Source organism: Oncorhynchus masou, chromosome 30, assembly GCF_036934945.1.
Source record: "Oncorhynchus masou masou isolate Uvic2021 chromosome 30, UVic_Omas_1.1, whole genome shotgun sequence".
NCBI classification, from domain to species: Eukaryota; Metazoa; Chordata; class Actinopteri; order Salmoniformes; family Salmonidae; genus Oncorhynchus; species Oncorhynchus masou.
In genome coordinates this window covers 43,466,612-43,490,422 of record NC_088241.1, presented here as the reverse complement: position 1 = coordinate 43,490,422, position 23,811 = coordinate 43,466,612, and the positions used below count along the sequence as shown (strand labels likewise).

Sequence of the window (23,811 nt, the reverse complement as noted above, 5' to 3'; positions counted from 1 at the left end):
ATGTATGTGAGTGTATGTGTGTGTATGTGAGTGTATGTGTGTGTGTATGTGAGTGTATGTGTGTGTATGTGTGTATGCTGGTGTATGTGTGTGTATGTGAGTGTATGTGTGTGTATATGTGTGTGGCGTGAGTGTATGTGTGTGTGTGTGAGTGTCTGTGAGTGTCTGTGAGTGTCTGTGTGTGTGTGTATGTGTGTGAATGTGAGTGTATGTGTGTATATGTGAGTGTGTGTGTGTACGTGAGTATATGTGTATATGTGTGTGTATGTGAGTGTATGTGTGTGTGTATGTGTGTGAATGTATGTGAGTGTATGTGGATGTATGTGAGTGTATGTGTGTGTATGTGTGTGTGTGTATGTGTGTGAATGTGAATGTGAGTGTATGTGGATGTATGTGAGTGTATGTGTGGATGTATGTGAGCGTATGTGTGAGTGTATGTGAGTGTATGTGTGTGTGTGTGTGTGTATGTGTGTGAATGTATGTGAGCGTATGTATGTGAGTGTGTGTATGTGTGTGAATGCGAATGTGAGTGTATGTGAGTGTATGTGGATGTATGTGAGTGTATGTGTGTGTATGTGAGTGTATGTGTGTGTGTATGTGAGTGTATGTGTGTGTATGTGTGTATGCTGGTGTATGTGTGTGTATGTGAGTGTATGTGTGTGTATATGTGTGTGGCGTGAGTGTATGTGTGTGTGTGTGAGTGTCTGTGAGTGTCTGTGTGTGTGTGTATGTGTGTGAATGTGAGTGTATGTGTGTATATGTGAGTGTGTGTGTGTACGTGAGTATATGTGTATATGTGTGTGTATGTGAGTGTATGTGTGTATGTGAGTGTATGTGGATGTATGTGAGTGTATGTGTGTGTGTGTATGTGTGTGTATGTGTGTCTGAGTGTCTGTGAGTGTATGTGTGTGTATGTGAGTGTGTGTGTATGTGTGTGTATGTGTGTGTATGTGAGTGTGTGTATGTGAGTGTGTGTATGTGAGTGTATGTGAGTGTGTGTGTATGTGTGTGTGTGTATGTGAGTATGTATGTGAGTGTATGTGTGTGTGTATGTGAGTGTATGTGTGTGTGTATGTGAGTGTATGTGTGTATGCTGGTGTATGTGTGTGTATGTGAGTGTAAATGTATGTGAGTGTATGTGAGTGTATGTGAGTGTATGTGAGTGTATGTGTGTGAGTATGTATGTGAGTGTATGTATGTGAGTGTATGTATGTGAGTGTATGTGTGTGTGTGTATGTATGCTGGTGTATGTGTGTGTATGCTGGTGTATGTGGGTGTATGTGAGTGTATATGTCTGTGAGTGTCTGTGAGTGTCTGTGTGTATGTGTGTGTATGTGAGTGTGTGTATGTGAGTGTGTGTATGTGAGTGTATGTGAGTGTATGTGTGTGTGTGTATGTGAGTGTATGTGTGTGTATGTGTGTATGCTCGTGTATGTGTGTGTATGTGAGTGTATATGTATGTGAGTGTATGTGAGTGTATGCGAGTGTATGTGTGTGTATGTGAGTGTATGTGTGTGTATGTGAGTGTATGTGTGTGTGAGTGTATGTATGTGAGTGTATGTGTGTGTGTGAGTGTATGTGTGTGTATGTGAGTGTATGTGAGTGTATGTGAGTGTATGTGTGTGTGTGTGTGTATGCTGGTGTATGTGTGTGTATGTGAGTGTATATGTATGTGAGTGTATGTGAGTGTATGTGTGTATATGTGTATGTGAGTGTATGTGAGTGTATGTGAGTGTCTGTGAGTGTCTGTGAGTGTCTGTGAGTGTCTGTGAGTGTCTGTGAGTGTCTGTGAGTGTCTGTGTGTGTATATGTGTGAATGTGAGTGTATGTGTGTATATGTGAGTGTGTGTGAATGTGAGTGTATGTGAGTGTATGTGTGTGTATGTAAGTGTATGTGAGTGTATGTGAGTGTATTGTGAGTGTATGTGTGTGTGTGTGTATGTGAGTGTATGTGTGTATGCTGGTGTATGTGTGTGTATGTGAGTGTATATGTATGTGAGTGTATGTGAGTGTATGTGAGTGTATGTGTGTGTATGTGAGTGTATGTGTGTGTGAGTGTATGTGTGTGTGTGTGTATGTGAGTGTATGTGTGTGTGTGTATTTATGCTGGTGTATGTGTGTGTATGCTGGTGTATGTGTGTGTATGTGAGTGTATATGTCTGTGAGTGTCTGTGAGTGTCTGTGTGTGTGTATGTGTGTGAATGTGAGTGTATGTGTGTATATGTGAGTGTGTGTGTGAATGTGAGTCTATGTGTGTGTATGTGAGTGTATGTGAGTGTATTGTGAGTGTATGTGAGTGTATGTGTGTGTGAGTGTATGTGTGTGTATGTGTGTGTGTGTGTATGTGAGTGTATGTGTATGTGAGTGTATGTGTGTGTGTGTATGTATGCTGGTGTATGTGTGTGTATGCTGGTGTATGTGTGTGTATGCTGGTGTATGTGTGTGTATGTGAGTGTATATGTCTGTGAGTGTCTGTGTGTGTGTTGTGTGTGAATGTGAGTGTGTGTGTGAATGTGAGTGTCTGTGAGTGTCTGTGAGTGTCTGTGAGTGTCTGTATGTGTCTGAATGTGAGTGTATGTGTGTACGTGAGTGTATGTGTATATGTGTGTGTACGTGAGTGTATGTGAGTGTATGTGTGTGTGTGTGAGTGTATGTGTGTGCATGTGAGTGTATGTGTGTGTGAGTGTATGTGTGTGTGTGTGTGTGTGTGTATGTATGCTGGTGTATGTGTGTGTATGCTGGTGTATGTGTGTGTATGCTGGTGTATGTGTGTGTATGTGAGTGTATATGTCTGTGAGTGTCTGTGAGTGTCTGTGTGTGTGTATGTGTGTGAATGTGAGTGTATGTGTGTATATGTGAGTGTGTGTGTGAATGTGAGTGTGTATGTGAATGTGAGTGTATGTGTGTGTATGTGAGTGTATGTGTGTGTATGTGAGTGTATGTGTGTGTATGTGTGTGTATGTGAGAGTGTATGTGAGTGTATGTGAGTGTCTGTGAGTGTCTGTGAGTGTCTGTGAGTGTCTGTGTGTTTGTGTATGTGTGTGAATGTGAGTGTATGTGAGTGTATGTGTGTGTATGTGTGTATATGTGAGTGTATGTGTGTGTACGTGAGTGTGTGTATATGTGTGTGTACTTGAGTGTATGTGAGTGTATGTGTGTGTATGTGTGTGAGTGTATGTGTGTATGTGAGTGTATGTGTGTGTGAGTGTATGTGTGTGTATGTGTGTGTGTGTATGTGAGTGTATGTATGTGAGTGTATGTGTGTGTGTGTGTATGTATGCTGGTGTATGTGTGTGTATGCTGGTGTATGTGTGTGTATGTGAGTGTATATGTCTGTGAGTGTCTGTGAGTGTCTGTGAGTGTATGTGTGTATGTGTGTGAATGTGAGTGTATGTGAGTGTATGTGAGTGTATGTGGATGTATGTGAGTGTATGTGTGTGTATGTGTGTGTGTGTGTGAATGTGAATGTGAGTGTATGTGAGTGTATGTGTGTGTATGTGTGTGTATGTGTGTGTATACAGTGCCTTGTGAAAGTATTCGGCCCCCTTGAACTTTGCGACCTTTTGCCACATTTCAGGCTTCAAACATAAAGATATAAAACTGTATTTTTTTGTGAAGAATCAACAACAAGTGGGACACAATCATGAAGTGGAACGACATTTATTGGATATTTCAAACTTTTTTAACAAATCAAAAACTGAAAAATTGGGCGTGCAAAATTATTCAGCCCCTTTACTTTCAGTGCAGCAAACTCTCTCCAGAAGTTCAGTGAGGATCTCTGAATGATCCAATGTTGACCTAAATGACTAATGATGATAAATACAATCCACCTGTGTGTAATCAAGTCTCCGTATAAATGCACCTGCACTGTGATAGTCTCAGAGGTCCGTTAAAAGCGCAGAGAGCATCATGAAGAACAAGGAACACACCAGGCAGGTCCGAGATACTGTTGTGAAGAAGTTTAAAGCCGGATTTGGATACAAAAAGATTTCCCAAGCTTTAAACATCCCAAGGAGCACTGTGCACGCGATAATATTGAAATGGAAGGAGTATCAGACCACTGCAAATCTACCAAGACCTGGCCATCCCTCTAAACTTTCAGCTCATACAAGGAGAAGACTGATCAGAGATGCAGCCAAGAGGACCATGATCACTCTGGATGAACTGCAGAGATCTACAGCTGAGGTGGGAGACTCTGTCCATAGGACAACAATCAGTCGTATATTGCACAAATCTGGCCTTTATGGAAGAGTGGCAAGAAGAAAGCCATTTCTTAAAGATATCCATAAAAAGTGTTGTTTAAAGTTTGCCACAAGCCACCTGGGAGACACACCAAACATGTGGAAGAAGGTGCTCTGGACAGATGAAACCAAAATTGAACTTTTGGCAACAATACAAAACGTTATGTTTGGCGTAAAAGCAACACAGCTCATCACCCTGAACACACCATCCCCACTGTCAAACATGGTGGTGGCAGCATCATGGTTTGGGCCTGCTTTTCTTCAGCAGGGACAGGGAAGATGGTTAAAATTGATGGGAAGATGGATGGAGCCAAATACAGGACCATTCTGGAAGAAAACCTGATGGAGTCTGCAAAAGACCTGAGACTGGGACGGAGATTTGTCTTCCAACAAGACAATGATCCAAAACATGAAGCAAAATCTACAATGGAATGGTTCAAAAATAAACATATCCAGGTGTTAGAATGGCCAAGTCAAAGTCCAGACCTGAAACCAATCGAGAATCTGTGGAAAGAACTGAAAACTGCTGTTCACAAATGCTCTCCATCCAACCTCACTGAGCTAGAGCTGTTTTGCAAGGAGGAATGGGAAACAATTTCAGTCTCTCAATGTGCAAAACTGATAGACATACCCCAAGCGACTTACAGCTGTAATCGCAGCAAAAGGTGGCGCTACAAAGTATTAACTTAAGGGGGCTGAATAATTTTGCACGCCCAGTTTTTCAGTTTTTGAGTTGTTAAAAAAGTTTGAAATTTCCAATAAATGTCGTTCCACTTCATGATTGTGTCCCACTTGTTGTTGATTCTTCACAAAAAAATACATTTTTTTCACGGTTTCTGGAAGGAAATGCTGTAGGAACGCTCAACCGGTGTCGCTCATTCAGCCGACAGAAACTTTCAACCGGTTTTCCCCATTAATCAGCGAGTCGGAGTCAGAGGCCGAGCCTTCTCTGGTCTCTACTCCTCCCATTACGGGGTCTGAGACGCCGAAGCTTCCCACCATTAGCTATGACAAATTGAAAACTCTAGTCATTGGCGACTCCATTACCCACAGTATTAGACCTAAAACGAATCATCCAGCGATCATACACTGTTTACCGGGGGGCAGGGCTACCGACGTTAAGGCTAATCTGAAGATGGTGCTGGCTAAAGCTAGAACTGGCGAGTGTAGAGAGTATAGAGATATTGTTATCCACGTCGGCACCAACGATGTTAGGATGAAACAGTCAGAGATCACCAAGCGCAACATAGCTTCTGCGTGTAAATCTGCTAGAAAGATGTGTCGGCATCGAGTAATTGTCTCTGGCCCCCTCCCAGTTAGGGGTAGTGATGAGCTCTACAGCAGAGTCTCACAACTCAATCGCTGGTTGAAAACTGTTTTCTGCCCCTCCCAAAAGTTAGAATTCGTAGATAATTGGCCCTCTTTCTGGGACTCACCCACAAACAGGACCAAGCCTGACCTGCTGAGGAGTGACGGACTCCATCCAAGCTGGAGGGGTGCTCTCATCTTATCTACCAACATAGACAGGGCTCTAACTCCTCTAGCTCCACAATGAAATAGGGTGCAGGCCAGGCAGCAGGCTGTTTGCCAGCCTGCCAGCATAGTGGAGTCTGCCACTAGCACAGTCAGTGTAGTCAGCTCAGCTATCACCATTGAGACCGTGTCTGTGCCTCGACCAAGGTTGGGCAAAACTAAACATGGCGGTGTTCGCCTTAGCAATCTCACTAGCAACCTCACATCTCAAAATAGGGCTACTTAATGTTAGATCCCTTACTTCAAAGGCAATTATAGTCAATGAACTAATCACTGATCATAATATTGATGTGATTGGCCTGACTGAAACATGGCTTAAGCCTGATGAATTTACTGTGTTAAATGAGGCCTCACCTCCTGGCTACACTAGTGACCATATCCCCCGTGCATCCCGCAAAGGCGGAGGTGTTGCTAACATTTACGATAGCAAATTTCAATTTACAAAAAAAAAGACGTTTTCGTCTTTTGAGCTTCTAGTCATGAAATCTATGCAGCCTACTCAATCACTTCTTATAGCTACTGTTTACAGGCCTCCTGGGACAGAAATGGCGCCACACCAAACTGGAAGTCTTCCGACTAGCTTGGAAAGACAGTCCCGTGCAGTATCGAAGAGCCCTCACTGCTGCTCGATCATCCTATTTTTCCAACTTACTTGAGGAAAATAAGAACAATCCGAAATGTATTTTTTATACTGTCGCAAAGCTAACTAAAAAGCAGCATTCCCCAAGAGAGGATGACTTTCACTTTAGCAGTGATAAATTCATGAACTTCTTTGAGGAAAAAAGTATGATTATTAGAAAGCAAATTACAGACTCCTCTTTAAATCTGCGTATTCCTTCAAAGCTCAGTTGTCCTGAGTCTGCACAACTCTGCCTGGACCTAGGATCAAGAGAGACGCTCAAGTGTTTTAGTACTATATCTCTTGACACAATGATGAAAATAATCATGGCCTCTAAACAAGTTCCTCAAGGTTCCGTTTTAGGACCACTATTGTTTTCACTATATATTTTACCTCTTGGGGATGTTATTCGAAAACATAATGTTCACTTTCACTGCTATGCGGATGACACACAGCTGTACATTTCAATGAAACATGGTGAAGCCCCAAAATTGCCCTTGCTAGAAGCATGTGTTTCAGACATAATGAAGTGGATGGCTGCAAACGTTCTACTTTTAAACTCGGACAAAACAGAGATGCTTGTTCTAGGTCACAAGAAACAAAGAGATCTTCTGTTGAATCTGACAATTAATCTTAATGGTTGTACAGTCGTCTCAAATAAAACTGAAGGACCTCGGCGTTACTCTGGACCCTGATCTCTCTTTTGAAGAACATATCAAGACCATTTCAAGGACAGCTTTTTTCCATCTACGTAACATTGCAAAAATCAGAAACTTTCTGTCCAAAAATGATGCAGAAAAATTAATCCATGCTTTTGTCACTTCTAGGTTAGACTACTGCAATGCTCTACTTTCCGGATACCCGGATAAAGCACTAAATAAACTTCAGTTAGTGCTAAATACGGCTGCTAGAATCCTGACTAGAACCAAAACATTTGATCATATTACTCCCGTGCTAGCCTCCCTATACTGGCTTCCTGTCAAAGCAAGGGCTGATTTCAAGGTTTTACTGCTAACCTACAAAGCATTACATGGGCTTGCTCCTACCTATCTCTCTGATTTGGTCCTGCCGTACATACCTACACGTACGCTACGGTCACAAGACGCAGGCCTCCTAATTGTCCCTGGAATTTCTAAGCAAACAGCTGGAGGCAGGGCTTTCTCCTATAGAGCTCCATTTTTATGGAACGGTCTGCCTACCCATGTCAGAGACGCAAACTCGGTCTCAACCTTTAAGTCTTTACTGAAGACTCATCTCTTCAGTGGGTCATATGATTGAGTGTAGTCTGGCCCAGGAGTGGGAAGGTGAACGGAAAGGCTCTGGAGCAACGAACCACCCTTGCTGTCTCTGCCTGGCCGGTTCCCCTCTTTCCACTGGGATTCTCTGCCTCTAACCCTATTACAGGGGCTGAGTCACTGGGGCTCTCTCATGCCGTCCCTGGAAGGGGTGCGTCACCTGAGTGGGTTGATTCACTGATGTGGTCATCCTGTCTGGGTTGGCACCCCCACTTGGGTTGTGCCATGGCGGAGATCTTTGCGGGCTATACTCAGCTTTGTCTCAGGATGGTAAGTTGGTGGTTGAAGATATCCCTCTAGTGGTGTGGGGGCTGTGCTTTGGCAAAGTGGGTGGGGTTATATCCTTCCTGTTTGGCCCTGTCCGGGGGTGTCCTCGGATGGGGCCACAGTGTCTCCTGACCCCTCCTGTCTCAGCCTCCAATATTTATGCTGCAGTAGTTTATGTGTCGGGGGGCTGGGGTCAGTTTGTTATATCTGGAGTACTTCTCCTGTCCAATTCGGTGTCCTGTGTGAATCTAAGTGTGCGTTCTCTAATTATCTCCTTCTCTCTCTCGGAGGACCTGAGCCCTAGGACCATGCCCCAGGACTACCTGACATGATGACTCCTTGCTGTCCCCAGTCCACCTGGCCGTGCTGCTGCTCCAGTTTCAACTATTCTACCTTATTATTATTCGACCATGCTGGTCATTTATGAACATTTGAACATCTTGGCCATGTTCTGTTATAATCTCCACCCGGCACAGCCGGAAGAGGACTGGCCACCCCACATATGCTCTCTCTAATTCTCTTTCTTTCTCTCTCTTGGAGGACCTGAGCCCTAGGACCATGCCCCAGGACTACCTGACATGATGACTCCTTGCTGTCCCCAGTCCACCTGGCCGTGCTGCTGCTCCAGTTTCAACTGTTCTGCCTTATTATTATTCGACCATGCTGGTCATTTATGAACATTTGAACATCTTGGCCATGTTCTGTTATAATCTCTACCCGGCACAGCCAGAAGAGGACTGGCCACCCCACATAGCCTGGTTCCTCTCTAGGTTTCTTCCTAGGTTTGGCCTTTCTAGGGAGTTTTTCCTAACCACCATGCTTCTACACCTGCATTGCTTGCTGTTTGGGGTTTTAGGCTGGGTTTCTGTACAGCACTTTGAGCTATCAGCTGATGTACGAAGGGCTATATAAATACATTTGATTTGATTTGAGTTTTATGTCTTTATGTTTGAAGCCTGAAATGTGGCAAAAGGTCGCAAAGTTCAAGGGGGGCGAATACTTTCGCAAGGCAAAGTATGTGTGTGTATGTATGTGTATGTATGTGAGTGTATGTGAGTGTATGTGTGTGAGTGTATGTGAGTGTATGTGAATATATGTGAGTGTATGTGAGTGTATGTGTGTGTATGTGTGTGTATGTGTGTGTATGTGTGTGAGTGTATGTATGTGAGTGTATGTGAGTGTATGTGAATATATGTGAGTGTATGTGTGTGTATGTATGTGAGTGTATGTGAATATATGTGAGTGTATGTGTGTGTATGTGAGTGTATGTGTGTGTATGTGTGTGAGTGTATGTGAGTGTATGTGAATACATGTGAGTGTATGTGTGTGTATGTGAATATATGTGAGTGCATGTGTGTGTATGTATGTGAGTGTATGTGAGTGTATGTGAATATATGTGAGTATATGTGTGTGTATGTGTGTGTATGTGAATATATGTGAGTGTATGTGTGTGTATGTGAGTGTATGTATGTGAGTGTATGTGAATATATGTGAGTGTATGTGTGTGTATGTGTGTGAGTGTATGTGAGTGTATGTATGTGAGTGTATGTGAATATATGTGAGTGTATGTGTGTGTATGTGAGTGTATGTGAATATATGTGAGTGTATGTGTGTATGTATGTGAGTGTATGTATGTGAGTGTATGTGTGTGTATGTATGTGAGTGTATCTGAATATATGTGAGTGTATGTAAATATATGTGAGTGTATGTGTGTGAGTGTATGTATGTGAGTGTATGTGTGTGTATGTATGTGAGTGTATGTGTGTGTATGTGAATATATGTGAGTGTATGTGAGTGTATGTATGTGAGTGTATGTGAATATATGTGAGTGTATGTATGTGAGTGTATGTGAGTGTATGTTAATATATGTGAGTGTATGTGTGTGTATGTGAGTGGAGTGGAAAGAGGAGTGAGGAAAGGGGGCCAAGGAAAAGCACAGGACGCCTGGTTCTCTTTGGAGGACCTACACGCCCGCCCACTTCACATTCTCCTGGACCACTGACGTTTACAACAGAGAAAGAGACGCAGGGAGGCAGAGGGAGAGATGGTGGGAGGGAGAGGGAGAGAAGGAGATGGTGGGAGGGAGAGGGAGAGAAGGAGAGCGAGAGAGAATGAAATGGAGGGAGAGCGAGAGAGAACGAGATGGAGGGAGAGCGAGAGAGAGAGGAGAGAAAGATGGCGGGAGAGAGAGGGAGAGAAGGAGATGGTGGGAGGGAGAGGGAGAGATGGAGATGGTCCGAGGGAGAGGGAGAGAACGAGATGGAGGGAGAGCGAGAGAGAACGAGATGGAGGGAGAGCGAGAGAGAGAGGAGAGAAAGAGATGGTGGGAGGGAGAGGGAGATGGCGGGAAGGAGAGGGAGAGAGAGAGCGAGAGGGAGAGGAGAGAAAGAGATGGTGGGAGGGAGAGGGAGATGGCGGGAAGGAGAGGGAGAGAGAGAGCGAGAGGGAGAGGAGAGAAAGAGATGGTGGGAGGGAGAGGGAGATGGCGGGAAGGAGAGGGAGAGAGAGAGCGAGAGAGAGAGGAGAGAAAGAGATGGTGGGAGGGAGAGGGAGATGGCGGGAAGGAGAGAGAGAGAGAGAGAGAGAGAGAGAGAGAGAGAAAGAGATGGTGGGAGGGAGAGGGAGATGGCGGGAAGGAGAGGGAGAGAGAGAGCGAGAGAGAGAGGAGAGAAAGAGATGGTGGGAGGGAGAGGGAGATGGCGGGAAGGAGAGAGAGAGAGAGCGAGAGAGAGAGGAGAGAAAGAGATGGTGGGAGGGAGAGGGAGATGGCGGGAAGGAGAGGGAGAGAGAGAGCGAGAGGGAGAGGAGAGAAAGAGATGGTGGGAGGGAGAGGGAGATGGCGGGAAGGAGAGGGAGAGAGAGAGAGGAGAGAAAGAGATGGTGGGAGGGAGAGGGAGATGACGGGAGGGAGAGGGAGAGAGAGAGCGAGAGAGAGTCCTCATAATAAGAAAAAGTGAGAGCACTCCAGAGAGAAACAGGAAACATAAAACAGATCTTTCCTTGGCCTTTCTCTTCATTAGGTGTGAAATTGTCCATAGGTTGTCATCCAAATTACAGAAGTGAATTGAAAATATTTACATTAGTGTGACAGAGGAGGGGTTATGTGCATTGTCGAGAGAGAGAGGCCATGGCATCCGCTGGGTTGCACAGCCTGACATTCTGCCTGGCAAGAAAATGGGCTAGCTAATTAGTAACACGCTATGATGAAGTCCATACCACTGCGTTTCACCGTACCGAGGCCTGGTCAATCATGCTAAAACAGACGTACTGCAACACAAGCCTCACTTTCTCTTCTCTTAATAAGAGCATTAAATAGAAAGCCAGCGATATCGGCAGAATGAAGAATGATTCATATGCAGCTGCACCGATCAGTAGCACTGCTAACCTTGAGAAGAAAAAGCAGCGTGTGAGGAATACATTCATTATTTGTGTCATTTGCAATAATAGTTCCAATATTTATATTCGGGTTTTAATTCTGGTGCACCTGGGCTTAACGGTATTGGTCCACCATTCGTTGGCACAATGCTTTCTCTAAACTACACAAGAAGGAATAAAAACAAAGCTAACTTCATTTCAAGATTTTGGCACTTCATCAGCCTTCTGGAGGACTTTGTAATACCAGCCTTAAAGGCAAGTGTTAACAATTCTGTCAAGTAAAAAAAAAGGAACATTTAGAGCTGAGCACGGTGCTGTTAACGAAAAGTACTAAATAGGAAGGAATCCCCAGCCCACCAGCCCTGTGCTGTCATTTTCCACCAGGGCTTTAAAAGTTAAGGGGGCTTGCGTGTGGCCGGGAGCATGTTTCTGGGTTACGGCTGTGTGAGGGCAAGGCTGAGCCACCTCCGGGCCTGGAACTCTGACTCTAGCGCCACACGCTCTCTCTGTGGAGAAACCAGTTTTAGACTTAAACGATGGCTTCTGCCTGGCCAAGACCAACAGCTCAGCAATCCCCAGTGTCCCATGGTGGCAGTAGTCAGTTACTCACCGACTACGACAGCAGCTTGGTCCAGCTCTACCATGGTGTGTGTGTGTGTTACTCACCGACGAGGACCACCAGCCTGTGCTTGGCCCCGCTCTGCCTGCGGTGGGGAGTCACCTCCTCGTAGGTGGCCACGTCAGCCATGTCGTACTGCTCACTCTTCTTACACTCATACATGGACTTGTTGGTCTTCTTGTCTCGCCTGCTGAGGCGGAAACTCCGGCGAAAACCAGCTACAAATCAGAGAGTGAGAAAAGAGAGAGAGAGAAAAGGAGGGAGAGAAAGCTGAGTTACTGTAAGGGGTAAAGTTGACAGTGTATACAGTATATACAAGTACATTTGCATCTGCACAAAATGCCTGCCGATGCACATTTACGAGCGTTTCAATATCTATCAGGTCTGGCTTTATGTAGAGCAGCCCTTCATATGAAACACATTGAGAGTGATATCTGTGCAGTAGGTAGGAGTAGTGAACGCTAAGCCAAACCATTTCCCTGGGCCCTGTCAAAGCTATTGCTCTATATAGGGGATAGGTCGCTAGTTGAGATGCACCTATATCCAGGGAAAGTGTTTGGTCGGTGAGTAAGCTTCATATGTAATGTCGTCTGAACACTTTTGTCTTCTAGAGACCATAAAAACATTATTGCCACATTGTCATTCTCCTCCCAGCCTCAGTTTATGTCATCTAGCTACCTCTTATGTAATTTCTCTCTTAATGTTACAGGACGGGTCTCAAATGGCACCCTATTCCCAATGTAGTGCACTACTTTTGACCAGAGCACTATAGGCATTACATAGAGAATAGGTTGCCATTTGGGATGCAACCATAGATGTGATTCATCTGAGCCTTTTGAACCCGAATGGTCTTAAGCACATTGACCTTTGCCCTCCTGTAGAGGGGAACAGGAGGTAAAGAGAGAATCAAAAATGGCAGGTGGGATGAGTGAAGGCGACTGGCATTTTTTCATGTAATTTACTGCTGCTATGTGAATTTACTGGTAGTTGCTTCATGCTTGTCCAGTTGACACAAGTACCAGTCAAGCGTTTGTCATTCTTCTCAGACTACTTTGGTACAATAGGTGGTGTGTGTGTGCGTGTGTAAGGAAGTATGTGTGGTGGTTGCATTCCATGGACATGCAGCGCACAATAAACCAATCAAACATGACAACCGTCATAAATTGACCCAAACAAATGGTCTGGTTTGAATGCACTAAGGCAGTACCAAACAGAGAGAAACGTATCCCTAATTTGAAGAGCACAGTTTCAGATTTATGACAGACAGTTAAACCAAAATCCGCAAACCGAGGACCGTGGACACTTCGCTAATATCCCGTTCCTGCACACGGCAGAAGGGCTCTCTCTCTCTGTTTCTTTTAAACAGTGATGAATGAACCCAGCATTATGATCCAAGATGGCCAAGATTAAGGCAGCATTAAAATGATACACTGGAGAGAGAGAGAGAAGCCCTGATCCAATCCTTTAATACTTTCCACAACATAGAGAAACCGCGAGGCGAGCGGTAGGCGAGCGCTGTGCAGATGTGCCACGAGAAAGAGAGAGAGTATAGCTACGGTCTCGGGAGTCTGTTCTTTTCCAAACAGTCACTTAATAAGGGACGGGAGATGGAGACCTACGCTGTGTAAGAAATGAAACACGTCAAACATACGGCTTCAGCACAATAACCCATGTGTGTATGGCTAAGGTATTAAGGCATGTCACAATGCGTGTGTGTGTGAGAGAGAATGTATTTGTGTATATTTCTGAGTGTGTGTGTGTGTGTGTGTGTGTGTGTGTGTGTGTGTGTGTGTGTGTGTCTGAGTGCGTGTGTGAACCCTAGCGTTGGGATATTGTGTTACAGCTAACGTTCAGGCCAGACTGTTCCACTGCGGGCGGGACAGCGCGTTCCGGGTGAGCACTGTGTTGTCTGTGCCACTTCTCCTGCGGTGTTTCCTTCTCATTCGACACCCCCACTGCTCTGACCGAACACCAGCCAGAAAGAACGAGCCGCCTGCTCGCCACAGTGGAAAGGACGCACTGAATAGAATACGCTGCTGCTCGCAACATTACTGTAACAGCAAGCCATGCACAGTGTCATCATTATCAACGGTTAACATCATAGCAGTGCTGTTACTAAGCCATTGCAGGGTGGAAAATATTAACTAAGGTTGTCCTGTTGGGTCCTGGTCTAAAGTAGTGCACTATATAGGAAATAGGGTCTTGGACATTCCAGGGCAGGTTCCGCCACCCCTCTGGATCGCTCTAATACTGTGGTCTGATTAGCGTGATGCTGCAGTACGGGTTGTTCCATTCGATTAGGGAGCCTTTCAGGGGCCCAGAAGCCGCCAGCATTTCATTGGCTCTGTCAGAGGGAATCTCTTTGTTTTCCTTCAGGGAGGCAGGTGCACAGCGTTTCATTACCAGGCCCAGCTGCAGCCAGTCAATACACAGCTCTGTTCCTGTTGTTGAAGGGCCCTCCGTAATCCCGGGCCCTTCAACATCACTTCAACCCTTCTAGACAGCTCCATCCAAATAACAGAAAATAACTAACCCCCAACTCCTCTACCAGAGGATAAAGACAAATCAATCAAAGGAGCGAGACAAAACGCACGCACACACGCACGCAGGGCGAGCATCATGATATCCATGGAGACAGAATTAGGCGAGCCCAGAGAGAGGGCTGGAAATCTATTTAACCTGAATGAAATAAATGAATGACTCAACCTTCTTGGTCTGAACCCGGACCAGTGTCTCGTTGTCATGTCTGTGTTACCGTTACAGTACGGAGGGGTTGTGTTACCGTTACAGTACAGAGGGGTTGTGTTACCGTTACAGTACGGAGGGGTTGTGTTACCGTTACAGTACAGAGGGGTTGTGTTACCGTTACAGTAGAGAGGGGTTGTGTTACCGTTACAGTACAGAGGGGTTGTGTTACCGTTACAGTACGGAGGGGTTGTGTTACCGTACAGAGGGGTTGTGTTACCGTTACAGTACAGAGGGGTTGTGTTACCGTTACAGTACAGAGGGGTTGTGTTACCGTTACAGTACAGAGGGGTTGTGTTACCGTTACAGTACAGAGGGGTTGTGTTACCGTTACAGTAGAGGGGTTGTGTTACCGTTACAGTACAGAGGGGTTGTGTTACAGTACAGAGGGGCTGTGTTACCGTTACAGTACAGAGGGGTTGTGTTACCGTTACAGTACAGAGGGGTTGTGTTACCGTTACAGTACAGAGGGGTTGTGTTACCGTTACAGTACAGAGGGGTTGTGTTACCGTTACAGTACAGAGGGGTTGTGTTACCGTTACAGTACAGAGGGGTTGTGTTACTGTTACAGTACAGAGGGGTTGTGTTACCGTTACAGTAGAGGGGTTGTGTTACCGTTACAGTACAGAGGGGTTGTGTTACAGTACAGAGGGGCTGTGTTACCGTTACAGTACAGAGGGGTTGTGTTACCGTTACAGTACAGAGGGGTTGTGTTACCGTTACAGTACAGAGGGGTTGTGTTACCGTTACAGTACAGAGGGGTTGTGTTACCGTTACAGTACAGAGGGGTTGTGTTACCGTTACAGTACAGAGGGGTTGTGTTACCGTACAGAGGGGTTGTGTTACCGTTACAGTACAGAGGGGTTGTGTTACCGTTACAGTACAGAGGGGTTGTGTTACCGTTACAGTACAGAGGGGTTGTGTTACCGTTACAGTACAGAGGGGTTGTGTTACCGTTACAGTACAGAGGGGTTGTGTTACCGTTACAGTACAGAGGGGTTGTGTTACCGTACAGAGGGGTTGTGTTACCGTTACAGTACAGAGGGGTTGTGTTACCGTTACAGTACAGAGGGGTTGTGTTACCGTTACAGTACAGAGGGGTTGTGTTACCGTACAGAGGGGTTGTGTTACCGTACAGAGGGGTTGTGTTACCGTTACAGTACAGAGGGGTTGTGTTACAGTACAGAGGGGTTGTGTTACCGTACAGAGGGGTTGTGTTACCGTTACAGTACAGAGGGGTTGTGTTACCATACAGAGGGGTTGTGTTACCGTTACAGTAGAGAGGGGTTGTGTTACCGTTACAGTACAGAGGGGTTGTGTTACCGTTACAGTACACATAGGTTGTGTTACCGTTACAGTACAGAGGGGTTGTGTTACCGTTACAGTACAGAGGGGTTGTGTTACCGTTACAGTACAGAGGGGTTGTGTTACCGTTACAGTACAGAGGGGTTGTATTACAGTACAGAGGGGTTGTGTTACCGTTACAGTACAGAGGGGTTGTGTTACCGTACTGAGGGGTTGTGTTACAGTACAGAGGGGTTGTGTTACAGTACAGAGGGGTTGTGTTACAGTACAGAGGGGTTGTGTTACCGTTACAGTACAGAGGAGTTGTGGCAGGGTAGCCTAGTAGTTAGAGCGTTGGACTAGTAACCGGAAAGTTGAAAGTTCAAACCCCCGAGCTGACAAGGTACAAATCTGTCGTTCTGCCCCTGAACAGGCAGTTAACCCACAGTTCCTAGGCCGTCATTGAAAATAAGAATTTGTTCTTAACGGACTTGCCTAGTTAAATAAAGGTAAAATAAAAAAAATAAAAAAAACAGTACAGAGGGGTTGTGTTACCATTACAGTACAGAGGGGTTGTGTTACCGTTACAGTACAGAGGGGTTGTGTTACCGTTACAGTACAGAGGGTTTGTGTTACCGTTACAGTACAAAGGGGTTGTGTTACAGTACAGAGGGTTTGTGTTACCGTTACAGTACAGAGGGGTTGTGTTACCGTTACAGTACAGAGGGGTTGTGTTACTGTTAGAGCAGGGAAGTGTGTCTGTGTGTTACTGTTAGAGCAGGGAAGTGTGTCTGTGTGTGTGTGGCCGGTCTGTGTGTTACTGTACAGTTCTGATTAACAGGGTTGCCAATAGCTAGGGCCAATAGAAGGCATGCTGGTAAATCAGGAATGTTAGCTATGCATGGCAACAGTGGTCCTAATTATGATGGGGTCGAGCTAAAAAAGACTGTGGTTTTAACTCATTATTCAGCTGGCTCCTAACCCTTGACCCTGGATGTAATCGTACTCTCTTGTATCCCCCTACCGTGACAAAGAGCTCGGATATGGAGACATTTTCCTTACTCAGGACACACACACGCACGTTTTAATAGCGTGCACTTGACCGTGACTGGATAATTGCCAGTCGCCCCTACTACTGTAAGACACACACAATAACGTGTAGACGAACTCAAACCCTTCCATTCCAAGAGAACCTCCAACAGAAAAATAAGGGGCATATCGAGCCACAGAGTAAACAGTAGAAGACACGCGCTGCCACTACACACACAACTGCCTGGAAGTTGCCAGTGTGCTCCTGCAAGCCCGTTTTCCAGCGTGATAATATCTAACAGCCGTGGTGGTGTAGGACATTCAGCACCCAGGGGCCTTCACAAACAGGGAACTCGAAACTGCTCACTGTGCTGATGTAACATCCTGTGAAACGTTGCTGCGGTGTCTGTAAAAGAAACGGTGCAAAACTGTTGAAACAAAAAAAGAAGGGAGGGTTAATGTACGCAAAAACACACAGGCCTAAGCCTGTTGCAGTCAATGTCTTGTGCAAATCCTGGGGTGGAATGGTAATGATGGTGTCTCATCACATACGACTGGAAGACCGGCGTTCAATCCCAGCATCCATCCTTCCCACTGTCTCTCCCACCTACCCATCTCCACTCTGGTTTCCTAACTATTTAGATCAAGTGTACAAATTCCTTAAAAAAAAAAAAAAAAAAAAAAAAAAAAAAAAAAAAAAAAAAAGATGTCTCCCATCTGAGCCTGGAGTTTCTAACTGCGGTAGAAAAAGCACTGATAGACACTGTACATATTCCAAATGGCACACTATTCCCTATAATAGTGCACTACTTTGGACCGGAGGCCTATGGCCCTGGTCAAAGGTAGTGCACTACATAGGGAATAGGGTGCCATTTGGGATGCATGCACAGTGCCATCCTGGCCCAGCAGAACAAGCCCTCAGTATGAAGACTAACAGAGATGACAACTGGTGAAGTATCTCTCCATGGCAACTCTAGATTAAGAGACTATTACCATTACACCCCAGCCCCATATGTGTGGTTTATGGCTGCCACACACACACACACACACACACAGCGGTTTATCACTGCAACACTTAGTGCTGGAAGTGGCCACAGAATGTGGGAGGCATTACCGAGTACCTCCTTTCAGTCATTATGTGATGGTGCTCATTACAACTCCTCGTCTGTTCAAGTCTGTGTCAGAGACACGCTCGACAGGCAGGCAGGGGTAGAGGAGGATGGCTCTACTGCATGTCCCAGTGTGTGTGTGAAGAAGGATCGCCAGTTTCCACACACTCTGCAATATTCCCTCCCATCACAGAACAATGCCCGTACAACAACAAGGACAAATACCAACTCTACCAAGTTCTCCACAAATACCCTGACTAATTCTTCCTGGTTAAATAACGACCTCAGCTACCCGCCTGTTCGCTACAGCATGTTATTTATGTCCGTCCATTGTGAGTTGAGAGGTGGACCAAAGGACTGTAGAGAACCAAGGAGGATGGTTCCCGAGGAATGATGCACACTAAAAATAAGAGGAAAAACAGTAACAATGTGGGCCAACATTGTAGCAGCAACGCCTCAGGAAAAGTCAAAAGTAAAACCTTTTCCCTGCACTCCCTTCTTCCACCAACAGCTGGGTTCAAATAGGCCTCGGGTCTCTCACGCTGTGTGTTGTGTCTTAGTGCCGCTACGCAGTGGTGTGTGGGGGGGGGGGGGACAGATAGACAGGCGTGTGGCCTTCAATGCCCCTCCATGAAAACCCATGTGTGAAAGGCATTGTAGGAATCGTGGCTTCCGGACCAGGGATCAGGCCTGCCGCGTCACGGTAGTACCTGGCTCACAGATTGACCACATGGACGGTCACTGTACTGACGAGGAAAAGCATATAGCTCTGGGGGGGGACAAGGGATCTTTAACAGGTGGAGAGGGTTCTCCCGATGTGGCATGTGGTATCCGTATCTCACTGCTAGTCCTTCAAACCTCCGACCTCTAGCTCAGGGGAGGCTGCTGAGGGGAGGAAGGCTCATATTAATGGCCGGAAAGGAGCTAATGGAATGGTATCAAACACCCGGGAACCATGGGAACCATGTGTTTGCTCCCATTCCACTCCAGCCATTACCGCGAGCCCGTCCCTCCCCAATTAATGTGCCACCAACCTCCTGTGCTCTAGCTTTATGGGTAATGGCATTCCCTGTTGTGAGGGGACAGGCAGGCATCCTGGTTAAACCAGACTGAACACTGCGTTTGAAGTGAATGGTAAAAAACATTGCTCTGAGGGGAACAAGGACTATTTAACTGGAGGAGAACGTTTCATACCGACCTACAGTGTGTGGTATCTACTGTACCGGCTGTCCTTCAAACCTCATACCCTGTTGCTGAAGCCCTCCCTTATAGGTCACTGGGTTTCCTGTTGAGAAAGGAAAGGCAGGTAGCCATTGTTTTAAGCAGTATTCACTCTGGCCTAACCAGGATAGCAGGCTGTATGCAGAGAGGGAGAGAGAGAGAGAGAGAGAGAGAGTTAAACGTTATTTGATGATTAAAAAAGCCTTTTAGGCTGTCTGTGATGTTTGAAATATGTACTGAGAGCGTTTGAGTCCACCGTGGTGAACTCATTATAGTGTTGTCTAGGGGGGACAGAAACACACTCTGGGGCGAGTGTACTCTCCATGAGCTTACTACAGTATGCTAGCTCCAGCAAGTGGAAAGTGGTACTCCAACCCAAGTGTTACAGGCGTGTACAGTGGAATAGTGCTCAAGTCCCTTGGCTGAGCGACGTGGGTTTGTGTCGAGCGCTATTTGTTTTTCCCCTCCGTCTTATCCCAGAGCTCTTTAGGACTCAGGAAAGTCTCGTCTGAACAGAAAACCATGCCTATGCTCTGGTGCTGTGTGTACTGGACGTGTCGGGCTCTCTCTGGTGCTGTGTGTACTGGACGTGTCTGGGCTCTCTCTGGTGCTGTGTACTGGACGTGTCTGGGCTCTCTCTGGTGCTGCGTGTACTGGATGTGTCTGGGCTCTCTCTGGTGCTGTGTGTACTGGACGTGTCGGGCTCTCTCTGGTGCTGTGTGTACTGGACGTGTCGGGCTCTCTCTGGTGCTGTGTGTATTGGACGTGTCTGGGCTCGCTCTGGTGCTGTGTGTACTGGACGGGTCGGGCTCTCTCTGGTGCTGTGTGTACTGGATGTGTCTGTGCTCTCTCTGGTGCTGTGTGTACTGGATGTGTCTGGGCTCTCTCTGGTGCTGTGTGTACTGGATGTGTCTGTGCTCTCTCTGGTGCTGTGTGTACTGGATGTGTCTGGGCTCTCTCTGGTGCTGTGTGTACTGGATGTGGCTGGGCTCTCTCTGGTGCTGTGTGTACTGGATGTGTCTGGGCTCTCTCTGGTGCTGTGTGTACTGGATGTGTCTGGGCTCTCTCAGCACAGCTAGTGAGTTGGGGGCTGGGAGTGCCAAGAACACTTTCCTGTTTTCCTCATCAATCAGCCAGCCCACTCAGACAACAGGGATGCTAGACAACAAACCCAGTGCGAGGGGAGATGCCAAAGTCCACATCCCATCTGGCACCCCATCACTATATATGGTGCACTATTTTTGACCAGGACCGATTGGGACTCTACCTTTATAGTGCTGGGGTCAAAAGTAGTGCACTACATAGGGAATAGAGTGCCATTTGGGACATATACTCTCTTCTCTTACAGGTCAGAATCACAACCAAACCACTGAAATGTACCCCCTGGATATTATTAAGTAACGTCACCACTGTCAAGAGCACTGTTTCCTAACCCCAGTCCTCCCAACCATATGCAATGTTATTGTATCCCTGGACACCTGATTCAGCCCTGGATGAATTATATCAGGTATGTTTGTCCGGGGTTACAACACAAATGTGTGCTGTTGGGGGTACTGGAGGACTGAAACCACTGGCCTAGACCAATCACACCTGTCTGTCTGCGTGGCCTCTACCTACTCAGCCAATCACACCTGTCTATCTGCGTGGCCTCTACCTGCTCAGGCAATCACACCTATCTGTCTGCGTGGCCTCTACCTGCTCAGCCAATCACACCTGTCTGTCTGCGTGGCCTCAACCTGCTCAGCCAAGATGTGGGCCCTGGTCAAACAGTGCACTAAATGGAGAATAAGGTGCCATTTGGAACGCACTTTGGTCTTATGTTTTGGCTACGGCTCACCCTCCAGTAGTGAACCTGCAGACAGATGAAATAAACTTGTTTTCTGGAAATTGAGAATTATTTGGGGGCTTACACACGTCTCCATTTTTCCATAACTCTGTTTTAATTGGATTCTGGGGGTTGACAGCTTTCCCAGCTTTCCCCTGTACTATTTTGTCCTTTCCTCTCCTCTATCCCACCCTCTCTCATCCCTCTATCCAGATGTTTGCTGAGAGGCTTCTCTCTGTGCCTCAGGATCTCTGGGATTAGGGTAGATTACGACAGCAGCAGAAATGGGACTGTGCCTACTGCCTACGCTTCCAGGTCTCCATCCAGGTATTGTGTGTCTAATCCCAGGGAACTAAGCTACAACGTGTTGATGGATCTAAGGAAAGACACGGGCTATGTCCCAAAATAGGGAATTAGGGTGCCAACATATATAGTGCACTACTTTTGACCAGAGCCTTATGGGCCCTGGTCAAAAGTAGTGCACTATATACAGAACAGGGTGCAATTTGGGATAAAACCCATGTATTTTCTCGCTTTTCTTTCTTCCATCCAGGAAAGGTAAGGAATGAGCCCAGAACGGCCACGGGTCTTATATGGCTGCTGTCCCTGTACAGGGATCAACATCAGGGGAAATTTCAGAGTGACAACTAAAAATACAATTTCGTAACATTAAACATTCTTGAAAATGCAAGTGTCTTACACCCTTCAAAAGATTAGAATCTTGGTAATCAAACTATGTTTTCCAATTTAAAATTGCTATTACAAGAGAACAAATCCCATGTTTTTGTTGGGCTCTCTCTGGTGCTGTGTGCTGGACGGTGTGTGTGTGTTGAGAAGAGCAATCAAGAACAGAAACATTTTCTGCCATGACAGGTTTTACACATTTACATCTGAAGGTAAAATTATGACTTACATTCTGATATCTTGCTCATATTTCTCTTCCTGAGTATCCCATTGATCAAATGAAGTGCCGTTTTCTTTGATAAAATCCATTTTTATAGCCTAAATCTAAACATTTTGTAAACTATTTGTGCCGTGAATTGCATCTCTATCATTTTTTTACGTAGCATTCGGCGTGATTCGCCCCTGTAAACAATTGTTTACATAGTCATGGTGGTTGTCAGTGCATTCCTATGGATGTTTGCAACACAGTCAAACAACATAGTTTTTTTTGCAGGTAGAATTGACCGAAGTGAGCTGATTTGAAGACAATGATAAATGACTACCTGACGCACCAATAATTTTAGTGAAGCTTCATTGATTGACTATAGTTCTGCCCAATGACCACTGATCTTCTTGAAATCTAGCTGGGTAGATAGCCAATGAGCTGAGGTAAATGCCAGTATGTAATGGTTTGGGGTTGGACCAAAATTCCTTTGTTGTAATCGCACGCGCAGGGAACTCCATTTTTGCCTTGATGATCAGAGGGGTTGCTGTAAAGGCTTTTTACGCGCAGCTGTATTTCGGAAAGTTGTAGTTTCAACGATTTCATTGAAGATATCCTGGCGAATACTTCATGTAAAGCGAAGTCAAACTCTAAAATAAAAGTGAAAGTGAGACAGATTTTTTGTTTGAGGAATCTTGGAGTGTTATCATTCAAACGAACTGAGGAGCTGTTTCTGCAAGGACAGGACGTACTTCTGGACGGGGAAGTGCTAATGCAGTTTTATAAAATATAAAAAATATATATATTATATATAAAAAATAAAAATAAATATTTTTTTTTGCAATGAAATGTGTAGTTTGTTTTTGTGTGTGTGTGTGTGTGTGTTGGTTTGTTTGGGTGTGTGTGTGTGTATATACAGTGCCTTGCGAAAGTATTCGGCCCCCTTGAACTTAGTCATTTAGGTCAACATTGGATCATTCAGAGATCCTCACTGAACTTCTGGAGAGAGTTTGCAGCACTGAAAGTAAAGGGGCTGAATAATTTTGCACGCCCAATTTTTCAGTTTTTGATTTGTTAAAAAAGTTTGAAATATCCAATAAATGTCGTTCCACTTCATGATTGTGTCCCACTTGTTGTTGATTCTTCACAAAAAAATACAGTTTTATATCTTTATGTTTGAAGCCTGAAATGTGGCAAAAGGTCGCAAAGTTCAAGGGGGCCGAATACTTTCGCAAGGCACTGTGTATATATATATATATATACATATATATATACACACACACATATATATATACACACACACACAACAATGGCCAGAGTTGAATGGAACACCTTAGTGACTGTGCCCTCTGCTCTATACAATCAATACATATCTGTTTATTTTATGTGATGATAAAAAGCTCATACAATACAAATATTTTTTTAATGTTTTCTTTCACAGTGATAGCGACTCCGACTGGGAGGCCCCGGTGCCAAGCTGCCCGCTCTACCTGTGCCCCCAGTGGTGTTCATATGCCACAGTTCATTACTGCAGGCATGACTGTGCCTCAGAGCCAAAAGGGCACAGCATGGAGGCGTCATTGTGTTCTGTGTCGCATGAAATGCACCACTTGTTCAGTTTGCCTCTGCTTTACATCAGAAAGAGACTGCCATGGGACATGGCACAGGCAGCAAAATATTATGACGAGGACTTCCAAGGGGTGTGTATTATTTTTTTTAAACATTTTGTGTGTGTGTGTTAGAATTGCTTTTTGATATGTTGT

General features: G+C 45.4%; 1 protein-coding gene across 3 annotated transcripts in view; it reads right to left on the bottom strand.

Moving 5' to 3' along the window:
• The window catches only part of LOC135522634 (MAGUK p55 subfamily member 7-like), a 273,268-nt gene that overhangs the window by 27,049 nt on the left and 222,408 nt on the right, over positions 1–23,811 (bottom strand). For all 3 annotated transcript variants that reach the window (XM_064949080.1, XM_064949082.1, XM_064949081.1), the window contains exon 13: positions 11,997–12,167. In XM_064949080.1, the coding sequence (XP_064805152.1) occupies positions 11,997–12,167 (171 nt within the window). The remainder of the gene's footprint in view (positions 1–11,996; positions 12,168–23,811) is intronic.